Here is a 19,166-nt window from a genome sequence, read left to right on the forward strand (position 1 = left end):
CTATCTTGTCACTCAGAAGGGGCTTTTCACCCCGATATATTCCGCTGAACCCCGGGAGAAGGCATCGTTGTCGGTGACGATACGGCACCCGGGAATATCACGCCCATTGCCTCGGTGGAATAGAAGCTTAAGACAGGACTGCCTCCTGTGAAGCCGGTGCTTGATCACCTGGATATGCCATGTTGTCTGGCCCATTGTTGGTAAGAAACGAGTCACACTGCCGACCGGTTGAGAGGCAATGGAAGTGATAGGCAGAGCAAGAGAACTCGCTCTGGGTCTCGGTAGCATGAGCCCGTCCAAAGGTTCTTCAACAGACTGGGGATCGCTAAAGCTTAGCATTTGTCAACTGCTTTACCACTACGAGACGATCGCTGAGGTCATAATTGAGTAACTTGCCGTGACTCCCAGCAAACTCAAGTGCAATATATCACATACCAGACCTGATATCTTCGCACCAGTGCATCGTTGGCTGGTGTATGTCTTATTGAGAACCCGGGGCCTCGTAGAATGCCAGAATGTCAGTAATCACAGCCTAATATAATCCTATAGGCCTCATGTTGAGCGCATCGGTAACTATTTTTCTTGGCTAGACTCTCATCTGCTCTGCGCATGAATGACTTCTTCATCCTTCGCCGCTCTACAACAAAAACTCCAGGTCTGTCCTTCGGTTAGACTCATCCGCGTATTAAAGCCAATCTGCTTATCCTTCTGTATCATGCGTGTCCCTCAGTATTTATGGCAGTGGTGCTCGGTTGTCCGTGGGAACGAGTAGGCGACCTCTAAAAGAGGACCGAAGTTTGAGTGCTGGCAATGTTGAGCTCCTTGTCGCTGGTAGGTTGATCTTGGTTTGGTGAAGTAGGAGGAGATTGCGGATACAAGTTCTTAAGGATGCCTGGCAGAGGTGAACTACTGGTTCAGGGTTTCGACCAAACGCATGCTGTCTGCTCCTAGCGCTGCGCAAAAAGCACTTCATCAGAAGAGTTGAGAATCTGTCCACGCAAGTCTGCTTTCATCTCGGATCCCTTGTTTCTACTACGGCCATAACGATCGGAGCATACAGACAACATGGAATACCCATCAATGCCTAGCTGTACAGTGCTGCTGCAGTAAGGTATCTTTGGTCCGTCATCCCCTATCCCCACTGTGGATCATTTACCGTTCCCGTCTTCTTCGCCTCTTTGAACCAAGCTCGACAAGACTGAGGCCGACTCTATCAAGGAGCCGTGGCTTCAAGATGCCGTGACCGAACCCAACCACATTGTTCCTAGCCGGCATCGCCACGTCTTTCTGCCCCCGTCAACACCCTGTTCGGGTCTATTTGCCCTGCCCTGCGTTCTTGAGTCCTACAGTGTCCTCCTTGTTCCCCCCAAATCACTACAAACACCTCTTGTGAATAGGATGTTGATGGAGAAGCCGTTCTGGAGATTGATGAGTCTAAACTCAACATTCTAAAGGCCCTTACCAGCCATGGCAAGGACAAGGGCGGAGAGGAAGGCCCCAAACCCAAAGCAGCATTCAGCAGTTAATTGGGTGAGCATGGATGGAGAGAAATGATTCCACAAATGAGCTAGGGTGGGAGCTTTGGCAAGGCCTTGGAAATATTTTATATAGAGCGCATTGTTGTGAACAAGGAGCGCCAAGGAGAGATTGTCACAGCCTGCGCCTCGCCTGAAGATGATTGCTGATCATCACGCAGTGTAAAGGAAAAGACCCAAACAGAGAGGGATAGCAACGCCTGTTTTCCCTTCTTTCCCGTCGCTTTGCACAGGTTATCAGAGTATTGACCTGAGATCTAGACATATCGGCTGAGAGCCAATCGCCATGCACGTTTCGGTGACTCAAGGGGTGACCCCAAGAGCTGAAGATCCCAAGGAGCGAGTACGAGAGGATCCCATACGGAGCCATCAGATTGGTGACTTTCCCAGGGCATATCTCAAGCAGCAGAGATGCAAAGCTTCACTGCACCCTCATGAGAGCTATGAAGTGCCCAGATATTGCCAGGATGGTGTCCTTCACCGGCCACGTCGGCATGCCCTGCATCGGCATACATCCAGGCGTCATCGCAAATGATACCGACGGTCTGTCTTGGTGACGCCTTGCTTGAGTCTTGCATCTAAATCATTTATGACTCGTGCTTGGTAACGGTAAGTGTATTCTATAAGTTTCTAAAACACAAGAAAGTAGATTATTTATCCTCTGTTCCCCTTCCATCTTCTGTAAGATCTTTGTGTTTTCCGATGGCCAAAACACTAAATGCATGGCATGACGACAAGATTGCATTCAACCTCATAATTCTACAGAGAGGCCACAGCCATCTCAACATCCTCCTCGAGTTTATCGTGTCCCTCCTCTCCATCACCATGTCCTTCCATACCGGAGCTAGTAACCTCCCTGTCATTGCAACCCGCGTTGTATCCCATTCCACTGAAGGCTACTATATCCTCCTCAAAAATGAAAAGGTGGTCTGCCTTATGCATTCTTTCACGAAGCGCTGCTTCCTCCTCCCTCATTTTAAACAACACTTCCACCGCAGCCTCGCACTTATTCTCGAGATCCTCCACCTCGATCTCGGTGGATTGCCGCTTCCGATTAAAAAATACAACTTCTCCCCTCTGCTCAGCTGAGTGACTTTCTCCCTGGTCTTACACTTCAGAGTGGCGGCTTCGCCCATAATATCTTGGAAGATACGGCTCTCCTCTGTAGCCAGTTCTAGCGCATCTCGCAGCTCATGGACTGTCATGGTTGAACAGTCAGAGGTGAGAAAATGGTGATCTGCGTCCGGATCGTTAATCCAATCGTGCAGCTTTTGCAGCGCGATCTGCAGCGCCTTTTTCGTGAGTTTGTCGATTTTGGGGCTATGATCTCTGTTTCCGATAGATGAGACGGCAGTAGGGGAGTCGGCAGTTGGGAAGAATTCCATGTCAATGATGCTGTGCAATAAAGTCCAAGGTTGCGGTAGCTATGCGGGTGTAACTCACTGCTGGAGAGGATAGAGGAGAATAGGCAATTCTCGGGAAAATAAAGGCGAAACAGAGCTATATGGTGCCTGATGATGTTCTTGAGGTGTAGATGACGGCCTGGGGGATTGTTTAAGGCGTACGTGGGTGGCAGGCGATGGAGAGAAAGGAAGAGAAGAGAGTGAAATAAAAGAAGAGGAGTTTTGAACTCTGCATTTGCTGAGCTAATGGAGAACCACCAGCCACTCTATTTCATCTATTTTCGCTTTCTGTTTAATCAGGACGTTTGTTAATGTATAAAAGCTCTAAGAGACAGCTATTAACGTCAGTGAAATTTGATCGTGAAACAACAGATATCCAGCACAACTGGTATAACCCTCCACTTTCAGTGGCCTGCTTCGTGTACTGGGACCTGTTTTTCTAGGTGATTCGCGAAGACGCCAATGTGAATGCGTCCACTGCACCAAATCTAGAATATTTACTCATGCTTGTAATGATCCAGCTTGACGCAGACTGCCTCCAAGATATACGTGGTGTTTATTATATCATTCTAGGAAAGAGAATAATTGTGGCTTAGATTCTTGGCAGCAATTGATTCACGATTCGCATTTGTTACTCATCTGCCATTAAGTCGGGATATGGCGTACCGGCCTTTCCTCGCCTCATGACGAGAGTAAGCGTCGCATACACACATTCTCATATGCATCTTTGTAACCCTGAAGATATATACCCGGTTTTTGTGATTGACCTGCTGATTGGACATTCGTTGTAGACACCTGATGATGATGGTTGCTTCAATGCCCTGGGACTGTATCTGGTCAATCTGGCGTATCGGCTATATAAGCATATGTCTCAGGCGTAGAGGCCAGGCTGCAGAGATCAATGCAGATACAGAGTCTAGCCAAGAGCTGACATACAAATGTCTACTATAAGACAAACTATTGTGATCTAAATCACCCTACAACCTAGGCCCAGTATAAGGAGTACACAAGTCACTACAATGAGAAGTTGATTTCACGGCAGACCTCTTGGAAAATAACAGTTTGAACATATTCTATCATAACAAGCAAGATCCCCAGTCATCTAGAACCCATAAATATGGCCACAGACTTTAATAACCCAAACTGTTCCTGTTCCCTCTGACCTCCCGTCCTGCAAATTGTTCTTCTCTATTATTCACATTCCAAACTCTGCATTGCTAACCTCTGCGACCCTTATAAAGACGATGAGGTGAACCGCCGTGAGAGAGTTTTCGACGCTTGGCAGCAGGTTGAGCATCCGTGTCAGGACCCAATGTCAAACGCTCAAACAGACGACTCAAATTTTGTTCAACAATGAGACAATGGCAAGGCAAGATGCCAGTGAGTTCCTGTTGTGGTGGAGCGGCCTCAGGCATCGCTGGCAGGTCAGATGGGATCGAACGATCAGTCTCAGTGACACTGGCTTCATGTCTCTGAGCGAGATCGGGCTCAATATCAAGCTTGCTGAGGAATTCTTGTACACGTTTTCTTTTATCCTTTTCACGGAGATAAACGAAGAAGCGCTTGTAGCCCCCCTGAAATGGAACGTTGGGAGAAGCCATTGTTGGTTCCTAGGTTCGTATACCAGCGTTGATGTATGATAGATAAGGATATACAGAAGTGAGGACTATATGCTCAATTGCAAAGAATCACAAGTCAAATGCCAGCCGGAAGAATAGCTTTTATACCCAGGATCTCGATGGTGAGTGTGATGTCTCTTAGTGCGATGCAGCCTTTGAAGAATTGGATAGAATGAAAGCTTTGAACTGCAGCATCTGCATGATGTGTAAAAGGGACGTCAAAGCAGGTTTTCTGCGGTTGTCTTTGCGATCACTCAACTTGCATGTTCTTTGATAAGTACCGAATTCACCATTTCGTTATACTGGGAGTTAATGAAACTTTACGTTCCTCTGATGGGTGAAGATACGCGATCAGGGGCAATCGTTATTGACTACCAGGGGGGGATGCGTCAAACAGATCAGCTGGAAGGAATGGCTGATCCAGTTGCATTTCAGGGTACTTCACATCCGACGTCAGTATTAAGGAATCACCCGAGCACCTCCAATAGCAACTTGGCGATGTCTTCATCCCTGTGTTCCATCTCGATGTCGTCAAGACGTGATGACAGCGGCAGACTGCTACGTTCTTCGCATACCAGATATCGATGGCTGGCTGCCTTTTCAAGGACATGGCCTCTATCATGGATCCCGATACATCTCTGCATTATACAGGCGGCTTACCTCTGTGCTAACTGAGGTTTGCCACCTATAACATCTCGCAATGGGCGGCAGCCTGTACCCAGTTATCTGATGGAGGGACTTGGGGTTACTCTCAATCGATCGTCGGAGTCGCAGTTGAGGCTGGGCAGACATCCGAACGGTTTGCCGTGCTGGTCTGTTATCAGGTGCAACGGCCAAGTCAAGCTCTACCTCGACGCCAGACTCAATCCTAGAGTCCTTGCCACTGTTGACTCCGTCGCTGGATTCCACCAACGTCCTTGCTGCTAAGGGCACGTCTGATCGCTTCCGCCGAAATCTGCTTGGTAGGTCAGCCCTCAGAACGTAACTGACGCATTGGGATCCAACGGCGAACGGGGGCTTATGACTTCCTCCCGCCAGCAACATACATAATGGCAAGCTTGACTGAGATTGGCATCCGTGTATAACCGATTCCTCACTGATATGAGACTTATTGCAGAAGCTGGTAAAGGCGAATTGTCGTCAGTATCGAATGCCAGGTCAGCCCCGACCCCAAGCCCTGGTCACTGTGCTGAGGATCTCACGATAGCTGGAAGGAGGGCTCAAACCAGCCACGACGCTTTCAAGCCCGCGATATGGCCGTTCGTCGTGGTAGTGAAACATGGCATTGATCCCCAGACACTGGTCGGCATGCTCAAAGAACCCCTTGTCTAATGTCGTGGCGCCCCGCGGTCTTCTTTTCTTCCTCGCCCCAGAGCAGAGTATCTCTGCAGGGCTGAGCTCCATCGATGTCATTTACAATAGCCTCACCGAGTTTATTGCCCTCCACCGCGTTCATTGTGGACCGCGGAGGTGGAGGGTAAAAGATCGAACGCAGGGCTATGCAACCTCTTCACGCGGACATGCATTGCAATGCAGAATTACTGCATGAATAGGCGCAAAGGTATGAACGTCAGTCCACACACTAACGAGTGGGCTGGTATGAACAAAGGGTCATGGTGAGTCATGACGGCATGAAGTGACTGTTGGGTCACCAAGACAGGAAGACAGGGCCGCTTGAAAAGAAGGTTGAGCAGGGGACCGTTGACGTAAACAGCAAGCCGATGAACAGCCACCTAATGCCCAGGAACCGATCCGGCTTTAACTGAACTCTGGGAGTAGACTGATGAAGACTCCGTGAGCGACATAGGGCGCAGACAAACCAGAGTCAACCTGAGACCACAACCTAGTGGAAGTAGAGTTGAGAGAGGGTGCATATCGATATCGACACCATTGCAGCGCCGTCATGTATCCCCAGCATCGATCAGCGTATTGTCCTACTTAGCGCGCCGAGCTACCCAGAGTTTATAGTGTAGATAGAGGTATTCACCGATGGACGAAGCAAACTGGGCCTCGTGGCTCAGTGCTGTTGATCATGATATTTATCCTGCATGTTCCTTTCGATCGAAATTCGACCTGGGGGCCTTTCGGCGTAATGGGGGTTCGTGATTGAGGTGACTTTGGCATAATCGGCGAGATATAGTATCGGGAGTCAGGACCGCAGTCGTTCAAACCGAGGGGACATGCCGTATGGTGAGCAAGATTGGGCTCAAGGCATCTGCTGTCCGTTGAGAACCTAAACAATCATGCTCTGTTCGGCCGCTACGATCGCTTGCGTCTTGGACGTCTGGTACTGAGTGTCGCCCATGAGAAGATAAACGCGGACCAGTTATTACCAGAGCGATTGAGTGACACTGGGCGCGTCTCAATCTGACTTAACACCAATAATGTCCCTCGCCCTCAACTCGTTCCGTCATACATTGGTGCCTCGCAATTGCCCTCGGGTCTTTCGGGAAGATGGATAAACAGGAATGCGAGTATGCCTTCAGCCGTAGATCATGTCTGAATCGCCGTTCCTAGGTTTATGACTGAGATATTGCATAGCGTCGGGCGGAAGTAATGGGGGCGCGTTCGTAAGGATCGAGGGAAGAGACAGAGGGACTGTAGACGGCGTCGCTCGCGGTTCTAGGCTCGGGCGCGATTGAGGGAATTGGGTAGGAAGGCTCTCAAGTTATTGTATCAACGTCCGGCGCGTGCTCTACTCGATTGAATGGTTATAGTTGGTCTTGTTGATCCCCCACCGCGCATCGCAGCATCGCTAACTCACAAAACGCGACGCGATGCGTAACGCAACGTGGCAGCGCGTCGGCTCGAATAACGGCGGGCGTAAAAATTGATCTTGAACCACTGTCGCGTAGAGAAGTTGTATTGTACTAATCAAGGGGCCGACTGATGGTTGGGGAGGATCTATTCTTGAATGACGAAGCAGTAAGTGGGGTGCACTTCCGCCGAGCCGCGCGGCCCCACAAAACCGGCGGCGTCCGGTCCGGTAAAATGGAGCTTGCTTGTTGCTACACGGCTTGACTTGACTTGACGATTCGTCTACTGGGAAGCCTTTGTGTTTGTACCTAGTTAGAGCTAGTTAATATTCTTGCCCTTTACTAGTCTAATATTATCACTTTGTTATCTGAGCCCGCGTCCATATATATTTTAAATATCGTGGAAGGTGAAGGTGCTGTCATTCTCACATGTCTTCTCAAGACCTAATTTTTTCCGTTGTTGTCGTTTCTTGCTCTTCATTAAATATTTATCATCCTACATTAAGAAAAAGAGCCGCCTTTAGTTTCTTTTCAGGCAGCTATACTGTCTTTTGTTTCCGTTTCATGCATTTATTCGTGGGGTACCCTGTACCATGACCTCGGAATAAGTTTTGTATAAGTTTCGTCTATAAAGAATGACATGTACGGAGGATAGGGCAGTTTCCTTTGTATATATAGATGATGAAATAGCCGAAGATAACCCGTACACTCGTTTATATTGCCAGATTGTGAAGCAGCACCGTTGTACACCAAACACCACTCAATCGCCAATTTCTCATGCGAAACGTGCCAGAAGCCAAGGTCACCTAGACAAAAAAGAAGCTTGCTAATCATGGCAAACAACGACTCTCAATCGACCTCGTCTGGATCAACAATATCAACTTTTATATCCTCCAGCGACCGATCATGCAATTCCTCAAGCCAAGGCTGGCCTCTCAACAGCGACAAAGACGATACACTAATACCAAGCCCTACCGATGTTCATCGTACCTTTTGTAACGGAAAGGCAACGTGGCAAGCATTCTTAGACCGGGCGAGAAAAATGCCTTCAGGTCTCTGGCCAGCAGATACACTGGACCCATACATCACTCTGACAGACGTCCCTAGCATGCCAGAGCAGCTACCTCGCCGCGATTGGCTATACGGCAGGCCATGCTGGGAACTACCCTTTGACATTGCAGGTAGATCGTGCGAAGACCATGATCCTCACAGCAATACTGCCCGTATTCATGGCCGCCGAGTTATGTTTCGATTGCAGACCCAAAATCCAATCCAGTGCATTATTTGCCCAGATGCAGCATCCCTCTCCCTTGGTGTCGGTTCAGAGACAACCAATAGCCTTGCTATACTGCTTATGTGCTGGTCGTACATCCTTTCGGTTCGACTTCTTGAGATGCAAGGTCGGGAGGTGCGATTCACCATGGATCGTCTGTGGCCCGATACGTCTCAGCGCCAAATCGAACAGGTGATCGATCTCGATCTCGAAGGCGTGTCGCCGTCACTGATTCGGTGGATTTGCGAGATCCTCAGTCCCAAAATAGGTTGGCAAGCCAAGAATCAAGGACGACTACCGCGAGTTCTCTTAAAAAGTCCTTTTCTTTACTAAAGTATTTAACCTTGCATTAAAAATAGGCATGAGATCTTTATACCTTTAAAAGATTAATCTATCCAAGCCATAGTTAATTTAAGCGTATTTAATATAATGAAGGTAGATTTGAAGCTATGATAAGGAACAAACATAGAGAATGAAGTAAATACAGTTTATAAGCTGAAAAATGAATGGTGTCCTTGGTGTTTTAATCTAGTCGGTGCCTACTTCTGCGGAACCCAAAATCTCATTGAGAACCTCTGAACATAGGCTCACAGCCTCCGCTGGAATTGAAGGGGCTGAAATCGAGCCAATTAAGTCGAATTCTGTTGTGATGTCCGTCTCAGCCCTCGAGAAACCCTCCAAGCGCTGTTGGACGTCTTTCAGGCTCTTCAGCAAATCTTCAACCTCTTCCTCAGCTTGAACCAATAATTCCTTGATATGAAGTATGATGGGCAGATGAGAAGGGCTGATACCTTGTCCTATAGCGTTCTCAATAGACTCAAGTGGCTCCCGAATTTTGGTCTGATGAAAATGATCCGTCCTTTGGATAAGAGCCTTGATGGTGCTACTCACGTACGATCCATCGACTAAGCTGCTGAAAATGCGCGCCAGATGCATATCATCTGTCTCGGGGGGAATTTCTGCTTTTTCAAATATGGCTCCAAAGTTCTCATACCATTCCAAACTCTGCTTAAAGCAACTACTCATTCCCAAGAGTCTTTTGTCATAGATCTCTAAGTCAGATAGAGACAACCTCAGAATCTCAGGTGTGATAGGAACTATGTGTTCTGTTTGCTCTTTCCAGAAATCAGACCAGGCTGGGAGTTTGTCGATAACTATTTTCAAATAGCAAAAGAGTGATTGTCGAACTTGATGCCTTTGAGAGAGATGCGCCGACGGTATTTGCTCAGCATATTCGTCTGCGAATTCCTATATGCACAGTTAGGTTTATACTGCAATGCCTTCTGTAGTATAATATCCAATAAGACTTACCAAATGGGCAAGTTGATTTCCAAACGTTATCACTCTTAGAATCAATGTTGCCGTAAATGACAGCTGACTAGGCGATAGTGTGTTGAGTTTGTTCAAATAGCCTTGCAGACGCTGAAACAGTTTCTGCTCTAGCCGTCGTTTGGTGATCCAGGTCAGAATATGAAGAGTTTTACAACCAACATCTGTAGCTTCCTCATCGGGAACATGAGATATTGGGTTCTTCCAAGACATGAACTCAAATTGGGGCAAAGCACAAAACAATAAATATTTGTCCTACCGTGCATTAGTAAGCGTTTTATTTTAAAGCAGTAGACTTACCAGATCTTTCCCCTTCTCCTGGTATTGGGACGGAACAGGAACGAGAATTGGATGCTCATGCCAGGAAGATGGCTCTGGTTGAACATCTGCGACTTGGGATAGATGATCAAACATGGGCGCGTCGTTATCTGTAGTTTTTTCCAACAAAGTTGTCAGAATATTTGCGGCTGCAGCCCAGTTTACCAGAGCGTAAGTCTTGTGTGGCGGAAACGTCTGAGCCTGGATCTTTCCGTCTGCTCCGCTACCACCGAGGGCAGACACTAAAAGTCCGGCTTTCACTACTGTGGCAATATCTAGATTCTCGACGGTTTTCTGCTGAGATTTGGAGCCTATCGACTCATTGAAAATATTAGCAACTAATTGTTCACCAAGCACATAGGATGACGGACCCAGGAAGTAAGGCTGTAGCTTCACAATGTCGAAGAAATTTGCAACAGCACATGGAGAGATCCAGAGGGTCGCTTTTGACAACTGAAGGCAAGGTTCGCAAGGAAGACCGCCAAAACACTGTATGGACATCAGTACTCGATCTTTTCGGGGATCAAACTGTTCCGCCAGAAGTACCTTCTGCTTCAGTCTGCGACACCTTATGCAAACCCCTCGTCTCCGTGCTTGTTTGCGGTTTTGTCTTTCCTGAGCTGAAAGAGGGCCCTTCTTGCCACCTCTGCGGAGTGGTGGTAGCGTCACTGGCCGAACTGGACCAAGAGTGCCCATTAGTAGGGTCTCCGTCGCGACCGGTAGATACATCTCTGCTCTCGGAGCGGCCAATGAAGGCTCACTTTGCGGGTGCAATTCCTGGGTGGGAGCTCCAGAAGAGACAGACAGAATAGACTGTGCACTGTTTCCGTCAAATTTTGGCCCATTCTGATGAGCTAAGGCGCCATGCGGGATCTGGGCCGCCGCATTCGTATTAGTTTGAGAGGAAGCATCGAGAATGTTTAGCAAATCTGATGACCAGACCGCATCATTTGAGTGATGCGTGCTATCTGCAAGTATCTCTCCGAGACTGATATTTTGATCTGGATCATTGTAGCCCGTTGGCCAGTCGAGCGAAGGGCGCCAAAACTGATTGAGAGCATCGTTCGACCCTTCAAATTGTCCGGGAACTCCACTCGAGGATGCTTCCGTTTCGATGTAATCGCCGAGGGTCTGATCACCTACTGATCCCTGAAGCAACCAGATATCACTCAAGAAGGTATCAAGATTGGAAGTCTCAATGTTTTCGCTCTGAGTCATGGTTACGAAGGGTTGAAGTGGGAGTTCGTGGTCGGGGTCGAAGGAATACAAAGGCCAGGTGTCAGTGGCGTTGGCCTCTTCGTGCTGAATGTCGAGATCAAGCTGACCTACGTTATCCATAGTGTTATTTTGCGGCCAATCGAGCCCAAATGTAACATCTTGATTCGAAAAGTCCAATTCAATCTCAGCAAGAGGCAAAGTAGCCAGCATGGACGTGGGCATCGAAGGCATGTTGTAGGTATCGCAACCAAGGTCAGTGGGTGCCTGGGCTGGTTCGCAAGTGAGAAAGATGTCATAATCGAGAGCAAGAGAGCATATCCCTTAGATTATGAGAACTCACTGTCAATTTCCTGTAGAATTCTATGTCCTGCTTCTTCATTGATAAGAGAACCAGACAGGGGTGCTTCGGTAATTTCAGGGTTAAGAATCAGTTCGGTCAGCTCAGAAGGTTCTTCCGAAGCAAGTTCCGTGGAATCTTCTGAGTGAAGCTCCATGTTGCAAGTGTGTTAATCGTTGAGAATTGCTATACTCTGAGTTATACCGTCTTGGTTGAAGGGACAACACGTCGGTCTTATATGTCGAAGAGATACTTCTGACTTGTACATGAAGGAACTGTGCTTGACAAATTGGCCCACTCTCCCTCAGTTCTTAGCCATTGTTAATGAGAACCGGGTAGTTGAAAATCAGCTTAGCCCCATCAGTAAATATACCATCCAATAGCAAGGTGAGCCGGCCAGAGCGCCAAGACAAACAAAGTGCTTGGGACCTGCATGCTGCCAATCACAAGTCGGACCGGCTGCGGCTTTGTACATGTGTGCGCTTTGATAAGTTCTCTAACTGTAAAAGGAATAGCACAGTTCAATATTATTAGAGGGAGTACTGAGTACCCTGCGCTAAGTCTTTAAGAAACTGCACGTAACGTGGTTAGGTTGCGATATGCGAATTATCATGTCAAATTCAAGGAGCAAAGATTCCCCCCCTCTTGGTTCCTTTTTGCATTTTCTCAGATTGCTGCGCTTAAGGTGGTACAGCCCATTTGTAGCCTGATGTATGATAAGCAGTTAGAGGCGTAACCGTCACGTGCGACTCGACCCACCGTTGGCTGCCCCTCTTCAGTTTATACTGTTCTCCCTTACACTAACGGACTCAAGTTACTGTTATGGTGGACAATGTAGATGAACCGCCGTCAACTGACTTGTTAGCTTCCAAGTCTAGTAAGTTATTTAATATTATTCATTTTCTAGCACCTGGTTTTTTAACCTTATATTCCAAGACTAGAGCAAAATCACGGATGGCGTTCCTCTTCCCGACGATCGTGTCAGAATGCAGAACAAAGAAGGCGACAATAACAATGAATCCAGCGCTCGTGATAGCGACAATAACCACGCGGAGCTTCAAGACATCAATCTCAAGCGAAGTCACAGCGGTGCATTCGCTATTGATGACATGAGCTCGAATTCTTATCCCAGCGACCTCGCTTCACCAAGTCTCGCCAAGCCTGAGCAACCATCACCGCCAGTTTCCGACGGATCTACTCCTGCCAAAAGCCAAGAGTTCAAGGCCAAGTCGCAAATCATCGCTCACAGTGAGGCCTTCTCTGAGAAGATGACGACTGGCTGTTTAACCACACCAAGATCATACTGCGAATTGGCAACGACTACTTTGCCGCCAGTTCCTAATAGCGAGAATCACAGCTCAAGAACCTCGATCATTCTTCCCTTGACCTCACCCTTATTCCGCGACATCACTACTGTCCAGAGTTCATAAAAGGCATCAGCAAAGCACCCGAGACCTTGTCGCTTGACGACGTATACCTTAAGCAACCCAGCCTTATCTCGTGGGATACTAAGCATCCGAACCCCACGAGTATTGCAGATCTAGTTTTACAGGAAGCCGAGATTTGTGAGACTCTAAAGAAGCATCCGCATCCGAATATAGTGCGATATTTCGGATGCTTGGGTGAAGACGATAAGATCGTTGGTCTTGTGTTGGGCAAGTACACCTCCAAACTCTCCGACAAAGTGGCAGATTCCACTCCTGATCAGAGGGTGAAGCTTTATGAAGGGGTTGAGAGAGGGGTGCGACACTTGCACCAGATCGGGCTCATTCATAACGATCTGAATCCTGCCAACATCATGCTCGATGGCAACATCCCGGTTATTATCGACTTTGACTCCTGCAGGCTCCGAGGGGAGAAGATGGGGGACAAGAGGGTGACGTTTGGTCGGGAGTTGGAAGAAGCAGAGCTTGCAGCACCAGAGAACGACTTGCACGGCCTGGAGAAATTGAAGGAATACATTGTTAGTGGTGGCAAGGTCACTTTTGACTGATGGAGGGGAGGGCATTAGCGCCTTGGGGTTGAACAATTAAGAAGTTACAGGCAATAAAAGTGTATTATCCTCATTATATTTACTTGCTCGTTCCTCATAAGAATCTGGTAGGGTTTGATATAAAGTGCATTCGATCTGACCCCCGTGTTGTAGTCCACCTGGCAAGATCTTGGTCAAGTTTCCTCCAGGCCGCTGAAGAGTAGTCGGCGTATCAGTAATGTTCATGACGCACAGGACAAACATAACATCAGTGGGATCCAAAACAGGTACAAGCTTCGCCTTGTCCACAACCGCTGGAGTAGCTGCAACTGCACCGTCGGCAGTACCATGACTTGTAGCGGTAATACTTGCCCGCATTGTTCTTCCTGGTACGAAACTCGCATTGGTCAACGAGAACCTCAACCTCAGCGGCTGCCATCTTGAAACTTATTGTAATAGGATATTGGGCTGTTGCTGGCGGTACGAGACAAGGTAATTGATGAGTTCTATGGTATACACAGCAGAAAAAACAAGGGAACGTAGATGGCTGGCGTCGACTGGGGCAGATAAAGGCGCAATTGCGGCTCTGCGCAGCCTGATTATCTCTGAAGAAAGGGTTGTTGACATGATCTGACAACAAGGCAACTAGTCACAGGACTATGCCGTCACAAGACAGGATATAAGGTCGCAATCTAGCCTCTACGGCGTGAGTAAACCAATGAGAGTCGATACGATGTGCCAGCCACTGTGGTACAAGACATGCCCAAGGGAATAAAACAGGTTGAATCTGCAACCTTGCCTCTGATGGTGTTGTAGAGGCGCTCTGTCGTTTGCTGAATCCCTTGAAGAATGTGTAATCATCACCCAGCAGATGAATCAGGCTCTGCAAAACATGCGAGGTATTGGTCTTGGCTGCATTTCAGCTTTTTCCCGTGTCCCAATGACTCCTCTTATGCTTCCCATGCCAAGCTCAGGCAGGCTTTGGGGGGTTATTGGAGGGGGAGAAAGAAACACGACTAGTAGTCGTATTACTTGGATACTCGTGAGAGACAAAGACAAAGGACCAAGTTGAGGAAGTTCCGTGATGTCAAAGTTGCTTCGATATCCTGGAAGGACTTGCGATTTAAAATTAGCGCAGCAGAAGCCTCAGTTACTCTGTTGTCAGATGTATATCTCTACAAGCCTGATCTTGCCGGGGGGTGATAGGTGCGAAACCGGACTTGATAGTATCGCAAGCCCTCGATGCTTGATGGCGAAATCGTAGGTAAGTAGGTGTAACCTCGAATCGAATTGCAGAGAAAGCGGCAACGTATCAGTTCAGCGTTCCCGCGAGAGCTGCTCCTTTCAAACATACTCCCACAACCGTTGAGTCAAAATGGTACGACGAAACCCAATAGTATTCCTGCGATCTTTATTACTTCGTGACCCCTATGCTGTTCTAGTCGCACCTCGAGTCAAAGTCTTCGCCTTGGCCTACGGCGCACCGCAGGTTATGGTTGAGGAGGGCTGCAGCGCATGCTTGTCCTCTTCATCGACGGCATTGCCTGCTCTCTTGTGTGAAGCAACACTCGCTCGTCGTCTGGCTGGTTATTGGCGGCCTCATTTGTATTGCTGATAAGTATTGTGAAGGTCCGATGAGGCTTGAACTAGGAAAGGGAACGTCGGAGCGATGGCGGCCGTCGGTCATGGCAATGAAGCTTAAGCTGAGGGTCTGATTCTCTGCCGTTACTATTGGGGATTACCGCTATCCTCAACTTGCGACGTCGTATAAGGGTCTAATCGCATATTGCCTTTCCCCAATGTCTCAGCATGTGTGTCGGCCGGTGTTTCGATACGCGTTGGTCAACAAGGACGGCCGCCGTGAAATCTAGGCCATTGCTGACATCATCTGCCCAGACGAGATATCTTTGGCTATTCGGGATATATAAAGTCGTGCCGTGTCGACGCGGCGGGTGAAGGTTTATAGTATCGGAGGTCGAGGAGATTGGAGGTCGTTTCTGTTGGAGTTGATGACAAAGTGGCCATGCTCGTGGGTTGCACTCGCCCCAGCAGTTCTATCTTGTTTAACATAGGCCAGATTGGTTTGTTGACGGTCGGATGGTCAGGAAAAGGAAGGTTGCGTAGCTTCTCGCGCGTTATCGTAGAGGAGAGAGGGGCCAAGAGGTCCGCTGCTTCGTTGGCGCATGACACCAAGACTTGGAAAAGATGTAATCTCGCATGGCCTATAACAACAAGACGGGTATAGGAATTACAGACGACGAAAATCCGGCTTTGGAGGTGATGGTGAGGCTTATTGACGATGGACGTTGCAAAAGCTAAGTAGTTTTTTGATCCGGTGGTGAAATTAGGGGGTATTTGTCACAGGAGCAGGGGTTGTAGAAGAGCAATCAGGTTACAGTGGACAGCTTGACTACTACATGAGGCTAGTCATGCCCACTAAGATCTGGATCCTTACGATAAACGTTGATCAAGATCCAGAAAACCGCCAAATCAAAACTCACTATTCATGATCTTTGATCCAAATACGGTAGTATCGTATTTAGCTTCAGATCTTTGATCGCCACTAGCCTGGGGCACAGTCTCAATTATCCACCTGGCCATCGCCCTCAGAGCAAGTCCCCATCGTAGCATTCATGCGTAGCAAGTAGGTCAAAGCCCAAGGCTACAATCAACCACGATCTTTTCTTTTCTTAAGAGGTCTTTATTCTTCGAATTAATGAGAGGCCTAGAAAGAAAGAAGCTAACCTTTCCCATCTTCACATCATAACCCCACTGGCCGTCTTGCTATTCAACTAATGCCAGGCTAACATCCCACAAGGGATACCATTTGACGAATCGAGTCTTCACTCCACCAACCCAGTGCCGCTATCATTCCTCGCCGCCCTTACACCGATGAACGCGCACCAACATGGCGACAACAACGGGGTTTCGCCCTGAGGGTAGTTCAAGTGCGGACAAATTGAGATGGCGCTAAATAGATGTGTACAGGGTGAGCAGTGGAGTTTTTGGCATAACCCTTGCTTGGGCCACTTTGGCTTCCGAGTTTTCGCGAAGCCTCGTTTCTGGACTGGCAACACGCGACGGGGCTGAATTATCGCGAGTCGTGAAGTTAAATCGATTCAACCACAACATACACCTATGGATTGGGTCTTGAACGCATATCTTCGATCCCGAGACTAATGGTCTATTAACAGTTTGAAAACGGCGCAAGTTGTAGATAGAGACAAGTCAGTGACAGACTGGAACGCTTGAGAAGAATACTTCACATCTACATTATTTCTGTCCACGTCTTAGCCTTTTCGGCTGACTTCAAAACACCGTCAGCTTTGAACTTGGACCCCAAGTGAAACTCCCATCAAAACATCAGAGCCCTTAAGAGTTCCGTCTGTATGAAGCGTCAACGCACTTTCTTCACAAGGATGCTCAGCTAGCAATTATTCGTCTTGAAAGAGTAGACTGGATTCAAGCTTATGCTCTTACTCAACTATGGGTTATTCCAATCTGTGAAAGCTCATCATAAGAGTTTCTCAATAGCATAACAATCTCTCATGACACTCAAAGCCATCTGCACCTCTTCTTTACTCCCGCCATCCCTCCATCTCGGCTCTCAGTGCCATCATACCCCTCTCCAATTTTTTGATCATCGGGATCACATTGCCTCTCAACAAGAAATGGTGACTCTCCAGGGCCAACACCCGCTGCTCCAAACTCTGAGCCTCAAGCTGGCCGTCATGCACCTCTACATCAGGCGTCTTTTCAGCATCGACCCGTTTGTAGTGGTCACAGGCTTCACGGTAGACTTTCGTCAACTAGCCACAGTCAGTTTCTATCTATTTCACGGCAAGACTAGTGCTACTTACCACCTTGACGACATTGGAGTCAACGCCGAGTTTGTCCTTTGCTTCTCTCAAAGCAATAAGGTACTGGTAGATATCCTCATTGATGGCCGCAAGACGAAGTTGTTTCTCGGAGAGTTTGATGCTAGGCTGCTATTGATCAATAATCGGTATCGTACACTGATGAGGAAGCGCGTTGACTTACGGCTTTGTGGTGATTATCATCTTTAGCACATGCGGTTTCCTCATCGCCACTGCCAGCTCGACTGCCCTGGGGCTCGTCGGCTTCGGGGATCGGGCTGACGACTGGGTCCTCGCTGTGCAGGCGTGGTGCCTGCGTTGGCCGTGGGGGGGAACAGGCGTCTGGCGATCGTCGCCGTTTCCTGCCAGAGGCACGTCGTTTAGGAGGCATTGTAGGGTGATTTATCGTGAGAGTAAGTGCGAGTGGGAGTAAGTGTGAGTGAGAGTGACTGCAGGTGGTTGTGAGATGCAAAGAACAGACGGCGATGGGGGTTTTTGTAACTCTCACAGAGGCGATTCATCGCCAATCAGAGGTCGATGGTGGCTTGCCCGCTCTGGAGGCCATTCTGGCGGGTAGTGACGTGAATGATGAGTGAACTGTAATTGTATCAAACGGTCACTCGAGCGAGTGGTGCTCAACCTGATGGTGGGAATGAGGACCAGCCTAGTAGGTACATGATCACAACCTAATTAATAGCAGTTCTCAGGCAAAAATGTGTGGTACATTGTTGGCCGAGTGTGCTGCGGCCTTCTTGAGCATGCCCCTGTGTGTCAACGGCATTCTACTGCTTTCCGTTTGCAACGGCTCGGGTGCCAACAACTCAACACGCCCGCCCTGATTCAAGGAGAAACCGATAGAGCTCACGGGTTTTTCGTCCTGGTCAGAGCAATTTCCCTTGCCTGTGTGCCACCCAAGATATGAGTATCTGTTGTAGCTATCTACGCGGCATCATTTGACTGTGCAAGTCTATTCTAGGGTTGGGAATCCGACAGGGCGTGAATCAGGTCGTCTGGTCACGGTGTGCAAATATTACAGCTTTATATTAATATCTCCTTCTTTACTACAATTGAGAGGTGTAAAAAGGATAGAGCTAGACTGTAGAGATACTTTGGTTGATGTGGTTAAATGTCATCAGTGCATTCTGCATCTGCTGTCGAACTTGTCAATTCTTCGCATAAATTTGAACCATCTCAACCATCAGAACGCTATGACCTGACCTCTGTAAGGCAGCACAATTTAGAGTGTCACGTCTCATCTGCTTCCCGGTCACAGCCAACGCAACATGATATCCATGGGGAAGCGGAAATATCGCGCCATTCTGAACTTGGTCATCTCAACACGAGCACATGGACGCGTTATGATGCCTTTTGATTTCACTTCTGAGCAAACAACGGCTGCGGCTGGGATCCCCGGCAAGTGACAGTGAGCTAGTGATGGTGCTGGGGCGCGCAACAACCCCTGTCATCTGACGTTTATTCGAGGCTGCAGAGTTGACGCTTCGTCCATGCTGCGACGTTGGGGGAAAGCCGACAAGAGGGAATTTTCTGA

General features: G+C 48.2%; 6 protein-coding genes across 6 annotated transcripts; 2 read left to right on the top strand and 4 right to left on the bottom strand.

Moving 5' to 3' along the window:
• Window positions 1–2,294: 2,294 nt before the first annotated feature.
• On the bottom strand, window positions 2,295–2,920 carry FTJAE_5028 (uncharacterized protein; the record flags this gene model as incomplete). Its single annotated transcript, XM_037351494.1, has 2 exons — window positions 2,295–2,464; window positions 2,647–2,920. 2 exons carry the CDS (start codon window positions 2,918–2,920, stop codon window positions 2,295–2,297), a joined length of 444 nt encoding a protein of 147 aa, XP_037207860.1.
• A 1,235-nt stretch (window positions 2,921–4,155) lies between these two features.
• Window positions 4,156–4,539, bottom strand: FTJAE_5029 (uncharacterized protein; the record flags this gene model as incomplete). The annotated part of the gene is made up of 1 exon (XM_037351495.1): window positions 4,156–4,539. One exon carries the CDS (start codon window positions 4,537–4,539, stop codon window positions 4,156–4,158), a length of 384 nt encoding a protein of 127 aa, XP_037207861.1.
• A 3,606-nt stretch (window positions 4,540–8,145) lies between these two features.
• FTJAE_5030 (uncharacterized protein) lies at window positions 8,146–8,919 on the top strand (the record flags this gene model as incomplete). Its single annotated transcript, XM_037351497.1, has 1 exon — window positions 8,146–8,919. One exon carries the CDS (start codon window positions 8,146–8,148, stop codon window positions 8,917–8,919), a length of 774 nt encoding a protein of 257 aa, XP_037207862.1.
• Window positions 8,920–9,114: 195 nt separating this feature from the next.
• On the bottom strand, window positions 9,115–11,945 carry FTJAE_5031 (uncharacterized protein; the record flags this gene model as incomplete). Its single annotated transcript, XM_037351498.1, has 6 exons — window positions 9,115–9,834; window positions 9,898–10,170; window positions 10,216–10,544; window positions 10,605–10,722; window positions 10,780–11,720; window positions 11,792–11,945. The coding sequence occupies 6 exons, from the start codon at window positions 11,943–11,945 to the stop codon at window positions 9,115–9,117; spliced, it is 2,535 nt and encodes an 844-aa protein (XP_037207863.1).
• Window positions 11,946–12,774: 829 nt separating this feature from the next.
• Window positions 12,775–13,781, top strand: FTJAE_5032 (uncharacterized protein; the record flags this gene model as incomplete). Its single annotated transcript, XM_037351499.1, has 2 exons — window positions 12,775–13,036; window positions 13,210–13,781. 2 exons carry the CDS (start codon window positions 12,775–12,777, stop codon window positions 13,779–13,781), a joined length of 834 nt encoding a protein of 277 aa, XP_037207864.1.
• A 3,557-nt stretch (window positions 13,782–17,338) lies between these two features.
• FTJAE_5033 (uncharacterized protein) lies at window positions 17,339–18,008 on the bottom strand (the record flags this gene model as incomplete). Its single annotated transcript, XM_037351500.1, has 3 exons — window positions 17,339–17,569; window positions 17,621–17,749; window positions 17,802–18,008. 3 exons carry the CDS (start codon window positions 18,006–18,008, stop codon window positions 17,339–17,341), a joined length of 567 nt encoding a protein of 188 aa, XP_037207865.1.
• Window positions 18,009–19,166: the final 1,158 nt, after the last annotated feature.

Source organism: Fusarium tjaetaba (assembly GCF_013396195.1).
Source record: "Fusarium tjaetaba strain NRRL 66243 chromosome Unknown NRRL66243_c0000094, whole genome shotgun sequence".
Classification (NCBI taxonomy): domain Eukaryota; kingdom Fungi; phylum Ascomycota; class Sordariomycetes; order Hypocreales; family Nectriaceae; genus Fusarium; species Fusarium tjaetaba.